The 17,930-nt window shown below is 32.7% G+C and overlaps 6 protein-coding genes across 12 annotated transcripts; 2 read left to right on the top strand and 4 right to left on the bottom strand.

Moving 5' to 3' along the window:
- Positions 1-119: 119 nt before the first annotated feature.
- On the bottom strand, positions 120-2,705 carry LOC100645112 (senecionine N-oxygenase). 3 transcript variants are annotated; one of them, XM_012310450.3, is made up of 8 exons: positions 2,568-2,705; positions 1,864-2,080; positions 1,630-1,768; positions 1,294-1,555; positions 1,113-1,216; positions 960-1,047; positions 737-900; positions 120-651 (listed from the first exon to the last, which is right to left on the bottom strand). In XM_012310450.3, exons 2-8 carry the CDS (start codon positions 2,055-2,057, stop codon positions 343-345), a joined length of 1,260 nt encoding a protein of 419 aa, XP_012165840.2. In that variant the 5' UTR covers positions 2,058-2,080; positions 2,568-2,705; the 3' UTR covers positions 120-342. The 3 variants fall into 3 exon arrangements, with proteins under 3 accessions (XP_012165840.2, XP_003393201.2, XP_048262781.1); XM_003393153.4 differs by having other exon boundaries at positions 1,864-2,297; positions 2,568-2,692; XM_048406824.1 differs by having other exon boundaries at positions 1,864-2,061; positions 2,568-2,670.
- Positions 2,706-2,707: 2 nt separating this feature from the next.
- On the top strand, positions 2,708-8,724 carry LOC100645232 (rho guanine nucleotide exchange factor 3). 2 transcript variants are annotated; one of them, XM_012310455.3, is made up of 6 exons: positions 2,708-2,845; positions 6,552-6,719; positions 6,963-7,207; positions 7,281-7,644; positions 7,750-8,178; positions 8,270-8,724. In XM_012310455.3, the coding sequence occupies exons 2-6, from the start codon at positions 6,654-6,656 to the stop codon at positions 8,681-8,683; spliced, it is 1,518 nt and encodes a 505-aa protein (XP_012165845.1). In that variant the 5' UTR covers positions 2,708-2,845; positions 6,552-6,653; the 3' UTR covers positions 8,684-8,724. The 2 variants fall into 2 exon arrangements, with proteins under 2 accessions (XP_012165845.1, XP_048262741.1); XM_048406784.1 differs by lacking the exon at positions 2,708-2,845 and adding an exon at positions 6,219-6,360.
- LOC100645360 (RNA exonuclease 4) lies at positions 4,487-6,588 on the bottom strand. Of its 2 annotated transcripts, none has more exons than XM_003393155.4 (2): positions 6,424-6,588; positions 4,487-5,877 (listed from the first exon to the last, which is right to left on the bottom strand). In XM_003393155.4, the coding sequence occupies exons 1-2, from the start codon at positions 6,474-6,476 to the stop codon at positions 5,043-5,045; spliced, it is 888 nt and encodes a 295-aa protein (XP_003393203.1). In that variant the 5' UTR covers positions 6,477-6,588; the 3' UTR covers positions 4,487-5,042. The 2 variants fall into 2 exon arrangements, with proteins under 2 accessions (XP_003393203.1, XP_012165862.1); XM_012310472.3 differs by lacking the exon at positions 6,424-6,588 and adding an exon at positions 5,973-6,108.
- Positions 8,725-8,761: 37 nt separating the features above from the next.
- Positions 8,762-11,522, bottom strand: LOC105665938 (N6-adenosine-methyltransferase catalytic subunit). The gene is made up of 6 exons (XM_012310524.3): positions 11,384-11,522; positions 11,138-11,299; positions 10,824-11,022; positions 10,248-10,754; positions 9,364-10,164; positions 8,762-8,867 (listed from the first exon to the last, which is right to left on the bottom strand). Exons 2-6 carry the CDS (start codon positions 11,295-11,297, stop codon positions 8,843-8,845), a joined length of 1,692 nt encoding a protein of 563 aa, XP_012165914.2. The 5' UTR covers positions 11,298-11,299; positions 11,384-11,522; the 3' UTR covers positions 8,762-8,842.
- Positions 11,517-12,598, top strand: LOC105665935. The gene is made up of 3 exons (XM_012310515.3): positions 11,517-11,724; positions 11,828-11,909; positions 11,990-12,598. Exons 1-3 carry the CDS (start codon positions 11,656-11,658, stop codon positions 12,316-12,318), a joined length of 480 nt encoding a protein of 159 aa, XP_012165905.1. The 5' UTR covers positions 11,517-11,655; the 3' UTR covers positions 12,319-12,598.
- Positions 12,325-17,911, bottom strand: LOC100648965 (NPC intracellular cholesterol transporter 1). 3 transcript variants are annotated; one of them, XM_012310500.3, is made up of 12 exons: positions 17,332-17,911; positions 15,718-15,964; positions 15,474-15,544; positions 15,175-15,390; positions 14,529-15,106; positions 13,823-14,446; positions 13,631-13,758; positions 13,392-13,553; positions 13,058-13,328; positions 12,860-12,981; positions 12,619-12,784; positions 12,325-12,533 (listed from the first exon to the last, which is right to left on the bottom strand). In XM_012310500.3, exons 1-12 carry the CDS (start codon positions 17,514-17,516, stop codon positions 12,508-12,510), a joined length of 2,796 nt encoding a protein of 931 aa, XP_012165890.2. In that variant the 5' UTR covers positions 17,517-17,911; the 3' UTR covers positions 12,325-12,507. The 3 variants fall into 3 exon arrangements, 2 of the variants coding, with proteins under 2 accessions (XP_012165890.2, XP_012165895.2); XM_012310505.2 differs by lacking the exon at positions 17,332-17,911 and having other exon boundaries at positions 15,679-15,860; XR_007224375.1 differs by lacking the exon at positions 12,325-12,533 and having other exon boundaries at positions 12,670-12,784; positions 12,860-12,983; positions 13,059-13,328.
- Between the last annotated feature and the right edge of the window lie 19 nt (positions 17,912-17,930).

Raw genomic sequence — 17,930 nt, 5'->3', positions numbered from 1 at the left:
ACCTTGCGGTTGAACTATGCACTAATTTATGGCGCGATATTCAATTACAAAATGAATTCAACAGGATTTAAGTTATTTTAGGAAAATGTACGAAATATGGCTGACTTTAATGCAAAAAATCTTTTCTGATCTACTATTATATTATCACGTAACAAAAGGGTGTACAATTCATCTATCATGTCATCGTTAATATTATAAAATAGGATAAGAATGCTTCAATAACAGCTTTCAATCTGTTTTATATAATCTCTATAATTGGATCTATTCAGCACAAAATATCTTTATACTAATTATATAAGATCGGAGAATGTTTATTCTTTATTGCGAACAAAATATATCATTTCAAAGCTGAATAAAATTATAGTCATCGATGATCCTATATCTACTTTCTCGATAATGCACCAGGTCATCTAAGAAGCGCGTACTGCTTTCGTTGTGCAATTTTGTAAGAACCGGTGGCAATGGTGTTATTCCCGCAGTATTTGCTAGATCGTCATAGTAATGGCCCTGCTTAAATCCCATCATGTGGAAGTGTTTTTTTTCCAAGCCCTCTTTTCTGCGGTTTTCAAATTCTTCCGCTTCTTCTTGTAACATATTCGCTTTAGAAGGAAAGTCTTTCTTGCCAAACCAATATTGCAAGATAAAACGGACCTTTGATCAATAAATAAGTGACTCATACTAAGGTAGTTCATACGATAAAAAAACGTTACAATATCAATTTTTCTTTCAGTCGCACCTGCAGATCGAACATGCTGAAAGCGCAAACATAGAAGGGAAGACCAACCAAGGCCAGGGTGGGATTTTCGATCGATACTAAATGTTTCCATAATGGTGTCACCATATTGGAATCTACCCGTACTCCACATTTTTCGCTCAAAAAGGGGAAACTATATTTATACCCTTTGATCGAAAAGAAAGATTAAATTATCGTTTTATAAATAAAGTTGGACGATAATTACCTGTACAATAAAAAAGCACATCCACGGTTTCTTTACTGTCATCTTTGAAAAGAACATCGTGTTCAGTCACTTCTTTTACATCTGGTTTCTGGAAAGATAAAAATTGAAATAAGATTTCTTACATGTGTGCTTTATTTGCTTTTCATCAGTTACCTGAACAACATTTTCAGGAAATACAGTGCCTATAGGATCCTTCAGGTGGTGACTTAAAATTACACGTTTTGCTTTCCTTGATATTTCCAAAGCCAAATCCATTCCTGTTGTTTTCATAAAAGCCAAAAATTAAAAAGGCATTTTACAACAAAAATCAAAGGCCGCAAGTAATATTACATACCAGAAGGCCCGGCGCCAAGTACAAGTACAGTCTTATCGGTAAAAATATCCGGCATCCTATAATCATGACTATGCAATTGTTGCCCTTGGAAAGTCTTCTGACCTTTTAAATTTGGCGTACTGGGCTCGAAGTAATGACCATTACACACCATAACTGCATCAAATGACTCTGTTAAGACAGTATCTTTTTCTAGATTTTTTACTTTAATCGTCCACTTCCGGTTCCCTGTCGATGGCTCCACTAATTCCACGTTATGCAAAAACTGCAAAATACACTCTTGAATATTTTCTGCAATAATAAACAACATAATTCATATTCTTAAAAATTATTAAATACCCGGATGTACTGGCGAAGATTAAAATGATTGCAGTAAGAATTTAAAAATTCAAGTATTTGCGTGCGAGTCAAATAACTGTCGGGAGTATCGGGAACAGGATAATCAGGATATCCCATAACTTCCTTCGGAAGATTCGTTCTATGTAGTACAAACAATTGAATACATCGTTAAAAATAACACAATAAGCGTTATCAGTTTATCGTGCATTTAGTATCATTCTATAGTTGACTTGCCTTAAATTTTTGTACATACTAGTGTGTATTGGTAAACCGTATCGATCTAAACCAGTTTCTTCCCTGTAAATCCATGTACCGCCTACTTGATCAGTTTTTTCGTAGCATATTACCTCAGTGTCGTATGTACCGGAAGTGCAATGCCGTAAAGCAGCAAGACCAGCTGATCCAGCACCGATCACGGCGATCTTCATATTTCTGAAGAATTCAACAAAACCTGGAAATTTTAAAATGCACTTGTTCTGAATAACACCTGTAATTTCTTATTCTTTCGAGGACTTTTGTCTTGATTCAATAGCGGCCAAATGGTGATATAAAAAGTAGTTTTTGATGCACGTGTCACTTATCACTTCCAAAAATGATATCTAACGAGATTGAAAATGCAGATTCAATCGTTAATGATATCGTGTAGCGTACTAGTAGACCCGGTCAAGCTGCAAATGGAAAGGTGCAACGATTGAAAGTAACGAACGTGAACGTTTCTTCTTTTTTCTCTTACAGAACACTTTCCTTACTACTGGATACTTCTTACATTGGATAGTAAAACATATTTCAATCGGCGTAAAAATGCTTGCAATAGAATGTAGCAAAATATCGCGATATACATATTTGAGAGAAGTAAATAGAAAGCGCGATTTGTGTTTGTAGATTATTCTGATTTAGTATAATGCGAGTTATGTTGATTGATGTAACGATTTACTTACCAGAGGAAAAATCAAATAATCGCGTGTTGAATTGCTAACAGTACTCGTGTATTATAGTCAGCGAACAAATATGAAATGACCAAGCGTGAAATAATCAGTATACGGAAAGTCGAAGTGTATCGTTCAAAAAGTGGCTGATGCTGATAACAAGGTCGTCATGTATTCTGTATGTTTACTATATAAGAGATCTGTATATAAAATTCTAGTTATGGCAAGTAACGACGATCAGCGACCTTGTTCCTTCTTTGGAAACGTGCTGTTGCATTAATTTTGAAACGGTAAAGGAGTTTTTTCATTATTTTTAGATCATAACTCTTTTCGTCGCGTCATGTGATCAGTCGCTTTTAAAATCATATATAACATTTATTTTTTGTAATATATTTTTAGTACATGTCCATTATATACATATGTTTAGCTTTTAAATGTACAAAAAGCTTGAATTAATTTTCTAAAAGAAAAAAAGCAGTCTGATAAAAATACGTTCAACAATCGATTTCATTTGCCCACTATCGCGTCATACTTTCAAATATATAACAGATAAAAGAGACAAGAGTTGATAACAATTCTAAACACTGCAACAGCATTTTTCACTTCTAACGGCATTACAGACAATCGAATTTTTAATCAACGCATTTAAATTTAAACATTACATTATGCCGTGGCATCAAATTTTTAACATCGAATAGGATAATCATTAATGATTTTGTTAGCCTATAGTTATAGATCCGATAATTTACGAAATCATCTACAAAATTCATAAAACAATCTTTATGAATATTTGTAATGATCGGAGTCATTGCACCAATTCCTGCAGTCATTGCAAGATGCTTGTAATACACACCCATTTACTTAACAATAAACGATAGTGCTTTTTACGCAGTACCTCGCTTGTATAAATTTCTAATTCATTGTTTTCCTCTCGTAACATATCTTTTTTGCACCACCAAAATTTTCAAACAAATCGCAACTTCGATCAACAAATAATGATTCGTATTAATGGTAATTTCCACAAAGTATTTTAATTCTTTTTTTGTTGTACTTGTATATCAATCAAATAAAAAGCTCAGATGCTGATAAGAGGGTCGTTAAAACCAAGAATAGGATCTTCGATTGATGTATGTAATATGTTTCCATAATAGGCTGTCATCATGTTTAAATTTACCCATACTTCACATATTTCGTTCAAGAAAGGACAGTTGTATTTGTATTCTAAAGTTGAAGGAAAATTGCTCGAATGTCACTTTGCTAATAAAACTTGACTTTTAATTAATTACACCATCAATTATCACGTATTTTAATCCTTTATACTCGACTGTCTCCTCTGAGGGTACACTGTAAATTTAGCAAAGAACTCGGATATCTCCCCTAACGGGACACAAAGAGATTATCGGTGATTATATAGCACAAAATTACACAAGCTCCAAATTTTTTAGAAATATATATATTTCCATGAAATTTCGCCTCCACATTGTAGGAGAAAAAAACAAAAAGTGAAAAGAGAAATATATCTAGGTATGTCGAGTGCAAAAGGTTAATTTGCGATATTCACTAAGGGTGATGAAATAATTCTACATTGGCATTCATGTTTGGGACTATTTGGCTTGTACTTTATACAAATTCTTTTTCTTCCTTTGTAAGGAAAAAAGAGCCGAATTGACGTAAACATTGAACATCTCTGATAATAGAAAACAAAAATAAGCTAGTACTGTATACTAGTATATAGTATAGTAGTATTTCTTGCATGTCATTCGAATTTTTTGTTAATAAAAATGCGTTCATAGAATCACTGTAAGAAACAATGATAGTGGAAAATCACAGATTTCCTTCCTATCGTTCTCATTACGCAAATATTTATGAATCACGCATCTGTATGTAAGTCAATTATTTATAATTGGCATTGAAAAAATAAAATAATCATGTAAAATCTTTATCAAAAAGAAAATATATTTTGAGACTTTTAACATCCCTTTTTGTACATTCTGATAATAGTATTCTATTTACATAGATTACAGTTTTAATTAAACATATACAATGTTTACGTTTTATCTATATACAATTAAATATTTTTAAAAATATACAAAATACGAAAAAATGGTTCATGTAAAAGTTGTAGCATATTAGGAAGCATGTACTGCTGATATTTATGTGACCATGGAATGATCTTGAAAGGGCCTGTGAACATTTTGAACTCTTAAATAAACCTCTTTTATTACATTTATCATTTATTTTTTATTACATATTTTGCATATTTTCAAAGATATTTAGTCACATACAGATAAAACAGACACATTGTATAGCTAGACTTAAAATTTATGAAATAAAATGTGAATATTATTACTGAATTTGATCATAAGATAAATTCAAATGTCTGATAAAAAATTATTTTATATAAAATAAACCTATTCTCTATGTATTTCTTATAATCTTGTATTTAAAAGATAGATAATAGAGATAAGTCCTTCGTTATAGTATAAATTATCGTTTAGAATAAAATTCAGATTCCCACATATTTTTGTACAGCACGTACAACTGCATTGCAACTCTTGCATCTTCGATAGAGTTATGTTCCCCTGTTTGTATTTCTTTGCCTAATAATTCATGTGCAAGTTTCTTCAAACTAGGGGTATATCCTCCAGATAACTGTCTGAAGGTTTTAAATCTGGAAGTATCTCGTAAATATTTCCTTGGATGAGAAAGATATAGTACATCAAGATCATGTTTTAATGCATGACCAACTACAGTGCGACCTCTTAAAATTTCAGCTACTTCATTCTGAACACTTTGAAATTCTTCTCCATTTTGAATATCATGAGGCCTAATACCACTAACTCTAGTTCTATAATCTTGAACAGGTTCTCTTGGTTTTACATATTTATCATAAACACAAAAACCATAACGGTTCACAATGGATACTCTAGCTAACATACTTTCACTGCCATCTCCTATCCCAACCATTTCACAATCTATTGCTATCTGTTTTGTTAGCTTCTTTTTATTTTCATCATAAACTATTTCTTCTTCCTTACGTGGTATATGATCTACTTTCAATACAGATGAATAATGCTTTTTTCTTAACTTTTGATGTGAAAATTTCTTCTTATTAACATTTTCTTTATCAGTAGAATCTGAACTTGATGGTGATGGATGAAGTACTAAATTTTTAAACATTTCCCAATTTCGACCAGACGCATTACGCTCTGTGTGTGGGATCATACACTGGTCGGTTTTTTTATCCTTTGTATTCATAGTTTGTGTATTAATAGATTTCTTAAAACGGCGTTCGCATTGCCGTTCTGTGGAAATGTTTTTCCTGAAAAGAAAAAATTAATAAAAAAGACTGTAATTACGAAGTGGATATAAATATACTAGGCATTTGTTTTTAGATATTAAGTTACCTGCCCTAACCTCTTCATTTAACACGTGTTTAAAGACAAATATAAATACCCGAAAAGAAACAATTTTTTATCGAATAATAAAATATACAATATCTATTTCTGAACTAATACCAAAATAAGCAAATTTTTAGTAAAAGTATTTGTAAAATTTTAGATAATATGTTAACGTAGATATGGCAGTACAATCCAAAATACTTATACGTTTGAAAATGGATCCAGCCATTTTCTCCTTCTCCAACGTGTATAATTAAACAAAGACTATCACAAACCTATAGAAAAATTCACATTCGCATATTTTCTTTTTAATTCAACAATGTTATAGATTAAGGAAATATTTTAATACAAATTAAATGTAGAAAATAGGTTTACGAATTAAATACAAAGTATATGTAGGAAAGGTAGGGTTAATTAACTACTAAATGACGCTTCTAGTAATTTAAATAATGTAAAAAAATTCCTACCATATAAGAAATAATATAAAGAAAATATATAATATGAGAGCGAGAGTATCCATTACATTAGAATAAATAGAACGTATTTAAGAGTTTACACTTGTAAAGTTTGAACTAATGGGTTGTTCTTCTCAAAGGCCTACATCTACATCAACGGTTATCTCATCTGTTATCCGTTATGGAATATGAATAACTGTATGTATTTCAATTATACGTGAATTTTTAAAAGTTTAGGGGAAATGTATGATGATAGCAATAATACAAATAAAGATGCATTTCAAGAACCTCGAAAAAAATTTTGGCTGGTAAGTTTTTACGTATTGTCGAAGATATCTTAAATATGAAGCTTCACTAACCTATTAGTTTAGTAGACGTTTGATGACATTATAAGTGTTTTATTTCTTAATTTTATGAATTATATATTTGATGTTTTACGCTTATCTTGACTGGTGGTTCATCAGTGATTTTTAAATACATTTTTATTTGATAGTTACTTTTGTATATTGTTGGTGTTTATAATTATAAGTGACATTCTACTCACAAATTAGCGAACAAGAAAACGTCCAAAAAGTGATGCTATTAGTATCAACTCAATGGACATATCTATCGAATCGGATGTAGGCAAAAAGAAAAAAAGAAGAAGAATTACAGAAGTGGCCAGCAGTATATTTTCATCTTCTACTTTAGGTAGTAAACAAGGAAATAATTTTCATAGATCTTTCACAATTCAACCAAATACACCAGACTTGCCATTTGTGAATAATGAAGCAGATACAGGAACATTAAAGAAAAAGTATAAAAAACATTATTAAATATACTTTCAACATAATTCAAGGATATTCATTTAATTCAACTCTATTTCTTAGGCACAAAAATAATATTGAAAACTCTAATAATATTACACTCAGAAGTTGGGTACTTGATGTAGCAAATACAAATATCAAGGATAAACCTAATTATGTTTTAAGCAGAAAAGAAGTGAAAAGACAAGAAGCAATTTATGAATTGTATTGTGGAGAAAATGTATTCATTAATGACTTATGTATACTCAAAGATTTTTACTATGAACCACTGATATCTAGTAGTATTTTTAGTTCTGATGAATTAGTCACAGTTTTTGGAGATATAACACAACTTATTGAAATACATAATAGATTGAGAAATGAATTAATTGGTCTAAGAGATAAATATGGATTTACAGAAACAGTTGGATCTACAATATTAAATTGGGTTAGTTATAATCAATTCTATTGAATGTTTGAACAAACAAATGTTGTATTGGATGTTTAACACAGTTTACAAACTTACATATTTATTTTATTGTAACTTTTTCAGATTCCAATATTAACAAACCCATACCTGGAAAGGTGCCGAACACAAATATGGGCAAAACACTTGTTAGATGAAAAAAGGTTGACAAACAAACGTTTTCAATCTTTTTTAAAAAAACGTTTAGAATCTCCTCATTCAATAGATTTGTGGACTTATATAGATGTAGCAAGATCAAGAATTGTTAAATACCCTTTATTGATTAAGGAAATATTAAAGCATACTGTAGCAACACATGCAGATCAGACATCCTTAAAAGAAGCATATGATTTGATATCCAATTTACTTAAAAATATAGATAAAACCATGGGTGATGCAGAATGCAAATTGGCTCAGTCAAAAATTAATGTAAAGCTAGATTATGATCCTAGTAAATGCATTGAAAATGCAACAGAGATAATCACTCAAGGGCAGCTTAAAGATACAAGGGGAATGGTAAGAATATTTTGTAAATGATTCTATTAATTATATGTAAATAAATAGATACAAATTTATATATACACGCGAAAAATATGATGATTTTTAGAAATTTCAGTGTTTTCTTTTTAACACTGGTTTTGCAATAACTCGTGGAACAAGATCTTCAAGTAAAAGATACAATTTATTTTGTCCTGTTATACTCAAGGAACAAATCTGCATAAGTACAAATGAAAAGATTGATTATGGTTTTAAAATTGGAGATCAAATTTTAATAACAGAAGATGAACATGGAAAAAGACATTGGATTGATTCGTTTAGTAAAGTTTACAAATGCAATATTAGTCCATCACAAAATGTAATTGACATTAGTGAAAAAGAAAATGAAGAAATTTTAACACCACCAAAAACAAATCGATCTACTAGATTGTCTATGAATAAAACAAGTGAAAATAATTTTTCATTAACGTTAAAAAGGAGTTTTTTAAAACAGAAGCGCAACAGCAGCATTGGTTTTGTTTAACATTAGACAACTTTGAATTTATTATTTTATGTTCATACATTATCATATATAAATAGAAATATAATTTAGATCCATTAAAAAAACGTTTAGTTCAATCATACTAGGAACATCTATGTGTATTATAAATTATTGTTAAATTCGCTCATATTTCATTACGCTTTAAAGATCACATTCCAATTTCAATCTAAAAGAATTATTATATATTAACATGTGTACTTACCTATGTATTATTTACATATTTTAAAGTAAATAGTATTAGTGTAAAATATATAAATTATATATATATATATACATATTCATATATTTAAGTATATAATAGAGGTGCTAATGTGAAGATAATAATAATAATATATATATATATATATATATATATATATATATAAATGTAAACACATACTAGTTGATATGAACTTAATATTTTTAATAAATTTGTACAAATATTTCTGATATTAATTGTAAGAAAAAATGTGGATCGATTAACGTAATTGTAAATGCAATTTATATAGATACGCACATTTATGTATTTAAAAATGGAATTATTTTTTTATGGATATTTTAAAACAGAATAAAAAAATGAAAATCGGGAATTTATATTCAAGTTTTATTAAACACAATTCCATTCTTATAACATTTGTAATAAAATAATTATCCACTTATTTTATATTGTCTAAAATGCTTACGGTTTGCTAGGTTTCATTGAATTTCCATCTGGATAACGCTTTTTGAAGGCTTTAATAAGTTGCGGATCAATCAAGTGAACTCCATCTACTTGATTGCCTAATGTGATCCAATTAGGTTGAACATTATGTGGTCGACCAAATAATTCTATTTTTCTTGTTCCTGGGCTCATACGTTCGATGATTCCGTAGATTTCGTCAGGTTTGTGACTGGTTGCACGAACTTCGGCTACTATAACATCGCTATCCAAACCTCGATTAATTCTCGGATTTCCTTTCATGCCAACTAAGCAATGTTCTTTGCCATGGTTTAGCCAGTGACCTGTTCTGCCAGTTCTTATTATCCTTTGTAATTGGTTAGTCTTCACCCATATGATCTCATCTACTCTTTCGTATCCCCACAATTGTAAGCACTCTCTACCAAGTTCCATTGCTCTTCCTGTTACCCATAAAAATAGGAGACCTTCATCTTGAAGAGCAGGTATACCTAATTGTCTCATTTCATCATCTGACATGGTACCATATGGTAATTCCATATGTATATCCCATGGAGGGTCAGCCATTATAACAGCAAATTTACCCAGGACAGTCATATCAAGATAACGTAAATCACATTGTATCCATTGTGGTGGATAAAGAGTTAATTCACTACCTAATGATCCGCTAGGAGGTGGACACGCAGTACTACTACCATTTTTACTATCTATTGTTAAACCTTTACTCACTGCACTATTATTTGCATTGTCTATTTCGTTTGACTCCTTTGGTTGAGTTGTTGGTCCATCCACTTCGTAATGAACATATCTATACAATAAAATAATTACATAAACCAAACAATCAAGTAATTCTACATTATAATTAAAAATTATTATATTTAGAATACATACTTGCATGTATCCATATGAAAGCAAGTATTAAGAAAACTACAGTCACCTAAAGATTCATCTGTGTGACTTTGAATAATTTTTTTGAAGTGAAGTTTTTTACACTTTTCTGCAAATCCTGGTCCACCGTTTAACTTGACACAATCTACTCTTGTACCATGAGGACAGAACTCCATAACTTGTGCTCCTCCTTGAGACCGAAATCTTTCAGCTAGTGATTTCTCCTTAGATGTTTGCTTTGATAACAAATCTAAAATTTGTTCTCCAACCTTCTTATTTTCTTTTTCTCTAATAGTAGGCATTGATATAAGTGACATTATATCTTCTGTATTTTTTTTATCTAATTTGGGTTGTTTTTCTGCAGGTACATAGTCATTCAATTCAGATGCAGATGTTTCTGCACTCTCTGGATTTTCTGTGTCATCTGATTGGGACTGATATGATGATTGTGATTCTGCCACTGACAATACTGTATATCCAAAAACACCATTTTCTGTTACTTCCTTGATTCTGAAAAAGCATTCAATTATCTATTTGCATATGAAGTTCTGATTTGGGATGATGCAGAAACTTACTAACTTAACAATATCTTGAGCTGCAAGCTTTTCCAAAATTTTGTGAATATCTGGAGATGATACATCTGCATTAAGATTTTTACGAAGTAGATCTATTAGTTCTGCAGATGTAATTGGTAAATTGGGTAATGATTCATGTAGAATACATAACACGTCTCTTTCATATTCACTGTGGTCGGATCGATGTGAATGTCCCATTGAATCTGACAAAGAATTGTATCTTATTTTTAACATTTAAATAAAGCTTTAAAATTATATTTAAGATTCAATTTCAAATATATGAAAAGAAATAAATAAAAAAGAAATAAATTCAATTACCATTAGAAAGAGGTGATTCATTTGTCAAGGAGGATGATACTGGTGTTGTAGAAGTAAGAGTAAATAATTCATGTCTCTCGCGTTTTCTTTTCTGCAATTTCTCTCGTAGACTGTTTCTTTTTATTTTAATTGCCTGTATCTCTTCAAAAGCGTCTGACATATCTTCGGGACAAATTATTTAGGAGAAAATAAATAACCATTTGCATATTATTCTTTATATTTAAATAATAAAAAATGAATATTTACCTTATAATACTGATAAAAGCTGTCTAGAATATTTAGAAATACATTTTTATCTAAAAATTTCAGCATATATGTATGTATAAACGTGTAAACTACGAGCAACTTTACAATGTAAAATCTAACCTGGTCTTAACGACCTAACTGTACCTGAAACGTTAAAAGCACATGGCCGATTTGCCAACTCGAGATGGGTAGTGTTAAATAGATAGTTGTGATTAATTATCGTTACTAATTTTATTAGTAAGTGTTGTTAAGGATTTCTCGTCGCAAATAAAATGTCAAACACAAAAGAATTTTTTCTTTCGGTTATACAACGTATTTTCAGTAATTGGACTGCTTTAAGGGTAAATATCTATTTTCTCAAATCTGCAATAAAATATATGTATGTAAATACAAATATATATAAATATTTTTACATCTTATATTTACTGAATATCTTTTTATTAGATGGCAGTGGAACATGGTATGGGTGCAAAGGGAATGGCAATAGATTTTTGCTCTTACATGACAGAGGTTATGTACATGAATGGTTCGTTATCTCATTTATTTTGTACTATATTTTGATATTAATTATTTTATGACTGATTTTTGATATTTTTCTATCTTTAGAAGGCCTCAATAGTAGTGAAATTGCCAACGAATTAGAAGATTACATGGATGAGCATTTCAATACAGAACTTCAAGATGATAGCGCAATGCAAGTTGCAGAAGAATTATTGAAGTTTTATCGTTATTGTACTGAAAATACTGAAAATCTGGTAACGATAGAGCTTGCAAAACTGCCACCGTTACAACCATGGCTTGTTACAAATGAACCTGCAAAAAGAATTCAAACCTTTTGTGCTATAGAAAATGATAGTTCTGAAGAGGAAGAAACATCTGATGGTATGCAAGTTGTAGATGAATGGACAGAAGTCAGAGGTAGACGAAAAAGATAACTAGGATTTATTATTTTAAAGGGTACATTTTTATTTTCTTTCTCTTTTTTTCTTATAAAAGGACAGATTAACAAAGAATATACAAACTACTGTTTTACAGTACATGTGCATTGCTTGTAATTGCAATTTATATTCTAGAATCTTCTAATCAAATACTTATCTAAGCAGTCTTTGAGACATTGTCAAATTTTATTTGGCAGTTCCAGTCCCTGCTTCTAAAGAAATAGAAATCATTGTAGAAAATCATTAAAGAAAAAAATAAATATTTTGTAGCTTCTAATTTTGTTTATAAAATATCACCTTTCTCACTTTGAGATAAAGGAACATTACAATATCCATTGTGTTCTCTTACTACAGTTTCTTTTCTTTCCTTTCTTACTCTTTCTTCAGGTCCGACTATGCTTAAGATTACTGGTAAAAATAACAGACCGTGAAACAGACCAAATATCACTACACACGTGAATAACTGAAATGATACAATTCTTATAAAATTTGCTAACAGAATTTTATTGATAGAAATAGATAAATTTTTTAAGAATACCTTAAAGAAGGTATTGAATATGTAAGCTTCGCTAGAACCTAGCAAAACGAATGCTAGGAACGTACTTAAACCTCCATTAAATACAGCTGGACCAACAATAGAAAGCGTCGCTATCGCACGTTCTGTAAATGTCATTCACATATATCCATGTAATAATCCTTTTCTTCAATCTCGCACGTTAAAGAACTCGTCATTTACCTTTTTTGCTACCCTTTGCGCGTATAAATTCTAATCCCATATGTGCAGCATAGTCAACCGCCAGCCCAGCACATAATAGAATCATGATACTCGAGGACATTTCTATGGTCAAATTTAGAAAGTACATGGTACCCAGTAAGTCAACAAGTGTAAAGAATACGCAACAAATCACCCAAAATGATGCTCGTAAGTTTCTAAGGAACATCAATATTACTACGCCAATGGTCACTATTTCTAGACCTAAATTCCTGATCAATTCTTCTCCTATGACCTACAAAAAGATAATGATTAGATTATATAATATGTATTAAACAAAAAAAATTAGGGTCTTTACTTTGTTTGCTGTCCATGAAACGTAATCAGGCGAAAATATTGCTATATAATCCTGGCCATGAGAGAAATTCGTCGCTTGAATCGATTCCCTGATAAGTTGCATCGCTTGTATTTGTTCCGATGTTGTGTTAATCATAATATGTTGTATAGGAATTTGCGACGTCTGAGAAAAGTAAAAATGAATCCCTTGAGACGTACAGCTATTGAACAACTACGTTGTACAGAAAAATTTATTAATACCGTTATATTATATTCTCCAGCCGGTAATTTATCGAAATTGATATCTTTTATGTATGCTTGACCTTCTTTCGTCAAAAGTAAATATTCCGTCAAAATATTATAATATTCTTCTTTGCTCTCAATATCACCTATAATAAAAATTTTGCCATTGAGTTATCTTTAAAATCGCATTACTTCAAGATCAAGCCTCACCTTTACCAGTAACATTCAGCCATTTCTCATAGGCAATAAACCATGGCTCAAGGGTGCTATTGTTAATGAACCGATTACGTTTTAGGATTTTTACCAGCTGAGAAAGAGATTCACGGTCTTCGTAGTAATCTACGCCGGTCATATAAATTGCGGCTCGTTTTCCATATTTTGGAAAATACTGTTTCAATTTGTTGTTAAACTGAATCGGATAGGAGTCTTGATTTAAATACCAAAGTGGGTCGAAATTTTGCTCCAATTGAAATACTGCCCACGTGTTAACGCACAGGAAGCCGACAGTGATTAATAGGATAATTATTTTTGCCGTGATCTTGGTGATTCCCGGGCCGATATAGTTTTCGAAGATAATCTGTTGAGTGTTTCTCTGACTACATTCGTTGGGTTTCCAGTTTAGTCTGGGTCGGCACAAGCAACCGTCCTTGCGAGCTTCGAGCCTCTTTTCATCGTATACAAGACAGCTCACGAAGAATATAATTTCATATATGTATAAAAATAAAATCCCTAATGTGGCGAATGCGTAGAAAGATCTGAGAGTAGGCATCACGGTTGTAATGCCAAAGGCAAACGCGATAATGTTCGTGAAGGATGTCACAGTGATCGACATACCTTAAAAAAAATGTAAAATAAAAGATAAGGAGAAACTACGCTGTGTATACTAAAAACGATATGACATAATGTAGCATCGTACCAGCCTGTTGCATAGTTTTAGCAATGCGTATCGGAATATCCGTAGACTGATCAGTCTCTGAGAGATTCTCCAGGCTTTGCATGATCACGAACATGTTATCGACGCCTATACCAAGAAGTAGAAACGGAAGGATAGAATGTATAGGTCCATAGGAGTAACCCAAGTAGTAACACACTCCGTAGGAGGACAAAATCGCCTGACCAACCACGAACACCCCCATTATTGAAAGATAAATTCGTTGTTCTAGCGCGTTGCATTTACCGATCATCGCCATTACGTAGACTGCTATCAAAGATATTCCACAGCATAACACCGTGAGATTACTGTTCAATATTTGATGCAGAGAGTCTAAATAACTTCGCGAAGCTATCGCATATACCTCCATTCCTGGAGGAAACGTGATATTCGAATGGAGAACGCGGTTTATGAACTCTAGTTCCCAGTTGGCTGAATTTGGATTAGATTTCTTCAGCAACCAATTTAGAATAGTTGCATTGGCACCTTTAACTCGACCTTTCTTGTCATAGAATATCCCCGAAAGCAGAGGTGTAATATCCAGCAGGATATTGTCGTTGATCCTGCAACAGATCAAGTAATATAAGAATTGAGTTGAAGTGCCGAATCCTTTGTCTATTTCGAAACTTACTTGTTCTTGATTGCTTTGGTCACGTCCTCAAGCACCTCCTTCTTCGTCAAATTACGAACGTCCTTCTTTATACTGGTTTCCCAAAGTTGTATGATGGATTGATATATACATCCATTTTTTAGCACCGTGTTGTTCAATTCGACCAGGATATCTGTAGTGACATCGAGATCGTTGAAGATGTCTGTCGTGTTGTCCATGTTGAACCACGTGAAGTACCTGTAATTCAATATGATCTTTATTTACCATTCGAGCGAAGAATAAAAAACAAATGATTAATGATTAATTTATTTATATCTTACCCTGCACACACATCTTCCCAGGTGTTATTGTTCACTATAACTGATTTTACTGTCTGCTCTATCTTGCTAATCTGAAAGAAAGGAAACACGGTTCAACAACCGACTTAATTTAACGGAGGTTCAGCTCACAGATCCCAAGTGTTAGGTAAATCTCGTGAGTCTTGACAAATTTTGACAAGAATCATGCGTTAAAGTGGAAAAGAACCTTCGTAGATACTCGTATAATTCATGATCGCCTATGTACCGAGCGCAGCACTTCCGGCTCCAAAACGTTGGGGGCCGTGACGATGATACTTTCGTATCGGAAATCGTCCCGGAAGTGTGTCTTCACCCAGGCGGCGTCGCTACGTATTACAGAGTCTTCGGGCACGAAGAGCTCGATGTCGTCGAATTCTTCTCTCCAGAAGTACAATCCGGGTGCGCAGATACAATTTATGCAGAAGCACACCAACAGCCACAGCCAGGGTCTTTTTCCAATACTCAAACCAATACTGGAAAAAGTTGGAAAAATCACTTCTTTCTTATCAACGTCTTCCACAGGGACACAAGATAGTAAGTAGTCATATACTTCGAAAAAAAAAAAGAAGAAAATAGATTAAGGAAAGTACTTTTTATTTTGCGGACGAAGCATTTTTTGCAAGATAATATTGTGGAGACAGTGTCATTTGAGAAGCTTAAGATAATTTTTGTAGAGCTGCGTTAAGTATTATAGCTCGTGTAGCAAGCTGAAATCTAAGCTGCTTTGGTGTTAAAAGGAATTTTTGGACGTTTAAACACTTGCAACGACTTAGAAACAACATTTCAAGTACTAAATTACTAATTTTAGGTTTTACTTCTTTTTGTCGAGGTATTACACGAAGTTTAATTGATAAATAACGAACGATTAAGTAGACAAAAATTCCTTGTTATAATTGGATAACAAGAGAGATGATCTTTAATAGAAATATTAAGAAAACGCAGAGGGTGGCGCCAGAGGAACCAATGAGCTAATATAGGCCACTTCGTGGAACGAAAGCGACCATTCTTGATTCAGCTAATTAAGAGGGTCGCGATGATCTCACCTTAAGTGGATTAAATTGTACAAGGTTCAAGCCCCGAAACTCGACGCCACTAATGTCATTATTCGACAACGAGATTTATTATGTTTTCATAGTTCGAGCAATTACCTATTGAAAACATATTCTATGGCGCGTGGAGATTGATTGATCCTAATTGCGATTCGACCAACAATCACAAATCACATTTGAATTGAATTTATACAAGATATAAATTCCCCTACAAAGTGAAGTATTTCGAAAGAACGAGACTTTACTACTAAATTTAGATCGTATAGGACTCTAATAAAAAATACGCCCTCGCCATAGATTTTATCGTGACAATTAAATTTCTTCGTATGAGACTGCTGTTAACGGAGGCACGTTTCAATGTCAATTCATTCCGAGACAACCTGTTATTTCAACCAGACTAAACATGGTACGTTTCGGTGACAATGCAAATTCAGGCGCGCATTACGAGCACCGTGAAAACGGAGATAATGCACTTCCGACAGAAGAACGCGATCATGTTCAATTTGCCGACATCCGATCTATTTTTTCCTTTCCACGAATAATTTACGAATCGTAAAATTCAACTGTAAACGCGAAAAAATATTTTTTTCAAAAAGGTTCAATAGATCGGATGTATTACTACGAAAATCGGTGGAATAATATAAAAGTCGAAGAAAACACGCAAAATCTTCGTTTGAAAAGTATAAAAAGCTAGAAGAATATCTTATTCCACCCCAAATCGAAACGTCTCCAGGAAAACCCACCCCCCACCCCGAAAACGATCAACAATTCGAAATGATGCGTGCACTCACCGATAAAACACACGATCTGAATTTAAATGAAGATCTAGTAGGAGATCTTTGAGACGTTTCCACGTGATCCCAGTGTTTCTTCCTCGATGCTGTTCCATCCTCGTGGCTGCGACGTTTACGTCGTTCGGTGGTCGAATGTCCACTGCGGGAGAACGTTTGTAAGCACACAGTGTGGCAGCATGCATGTGACCAACGCTGGAAGTAATCTGCCACAATTATATAACGTTCGGTCCGGAGCTTCGCTTGCACGATCGCGGCTGATGCCATCGGGAGGATGAGGAGGAGCGTGGACGTCGGTCACCCCTCCTATTGTCTTCGTGACTGTTCGTTTACAACGCTTCTCAACATTTGTTTTACTCGAGGATCCTCGCTACTGTACTGAACGATCCTTCAAAAGGACCTTCCGACAGCTTTCCTCTTTTGATAAGTTACAGGTGGCAATTTCATATATGCTCGCCGATCTTGTACTTTCGATAGAAGAATATCTCGTTTGGCGCAAGTTGTTCGTTGCAGAGCGTTTTGTATTCATCTTGGAATTATCTGATCATGCATGGAGAAGAGATATATATAGGTCGATTAGCATAATTGTGGACCACGTA

The sequence above is a fragment of the Bombus terrestris genome, chromosome 1 (genome assembly GCF_910591885.1).
Source record: "Bombus terrestris chromosome 1, iyBomTerr1.2, whole genome shotgun sequence".
Lineage (NCBI taxonomy): Eukaryota > Metazoa > Arthropoda > Insecta > Hymenoptera > Apidae > Bombus > Bombus terrestris.
Note: the sequence above shows the minus strand (reverse complement) of the source record. Positions and strands in the feature narration are given on the sequence as shown.

Bases quoted from the DNA above. Each gene is read 5' to 3' on its own strand.
- LOC100645112 (XM_012310450.3), bottom strand. From the start codon at position 2,057: ATGAAGATCGCCGTGATCGGTGCTGGATCAGCTGGTCTTGCTGCTTTA. The intron at 1,769-1,863 runs GCAAGTCAACTA...TGTACTACATAG, and splicing joins AGTATGTACAAAAATTTAAG to AACGAATCTTCCGAAGGAAG. The intron at 1,217-1,293 runs GTATGTAATATT...TGAAAACAACAG, and splicing joins ACTTGGCGCCGGGCCTTCTG to GAATGGATTTGGCTTTGGAA.
- LOC100645360 (XM_003393155.4), bottom strand. From the start codon at position 6,476: ATGGATACTCTCGCTCTCATATTATATATTTTCTTTATATTATTTCTT. The intron at 5,878-6,423 runs GTAGGAATTTTT...TTTTCTTTTCAG, and splicing joins TTTATATTATTTCTTATATG to GAAAAACATTTCCACAGAAC.
- LOC100645232 (XM_012310455.3), top strand. From the start codon at position 6,654: ATGTATGATGATAGCAATAATACAAATAAAGATGCATTTCAAGAACCT. The intron at 7,208-7,280 runs GTATAAAAAACA...TCTATTTCTTAG, and splicing joins ACAGGAACATTAAAGAAAAA to GCACAAAAATAATATTGAAA. The intron at 7,645-7,749 runs GTTAGTTATAAT...TAACTTTTTCAG, and splicing joins GATCTACAATATTAAATTGG to ATTCCAATATTAACAAACCC.
- LOC105665938 (XM_012310524.3), bottom strand. From the start codon at position 11,297: ATGTCAGACGCTTTTGAAGAGATACAGGCAATTAAAATAAAAAGAAAC. The intron at 10,755-10,823 runs GTTAGTAAGTTT...ATGCTTTTTCAG, and splicing joins GCAGCTCAAGATATTGTTAA to AATCAAGGAAGTAACAGAAA. The intron at 10,165-10,247 runs GTATGTATTCTA...TTTATTGTATAG, and splicing joins TTTCATATGGATACATGCAA to ATATGTTCATTACGAAGTGG.
- LOC105665935 (XM_012310515.3), top strand. From the start codon at position 11,656: ATGTCAAACACAAAAGAATTTTTTCTTTCGGTTATACAACGTATTTTC. The intron at 11,725-11,827 runs GTAAATATCTAT...TCTTTTTATTAG, and splicing joins GTAATTGGACTGCTTTAAGG to ATGGCAGTGGAACATGGTAT. The intron at 11,910-11,989 runs GTTCGTTATCTC...TTCTATCTTTAG, and splicing joins AGAGGTTATGTACATGAATG to AAGGCCTCAATAGTAGTGAA.
- LOC100648965 (XM_012310500.3), bottom strand. From the start codon at position 17,516: ATGCATGCTGCCACACTGTGTGCTTACAAACGTTCTCCCGCAGTGGAC. The intron at 13,759-13,822 runs GTGAGGCTTGAT...TTTTTATTATAG, and splicing joins GCTGAATGTTACTGGTAAAG to GTGATATTGAGAGCAAAGAA. The intron at 13,329-13,391 runs GTAAAGACCCTA...ATCTTTTTGTAG, and splicing joins TTTCATGGACAGCAAACAAA to GTCATAGGAGAAGAATTGAT.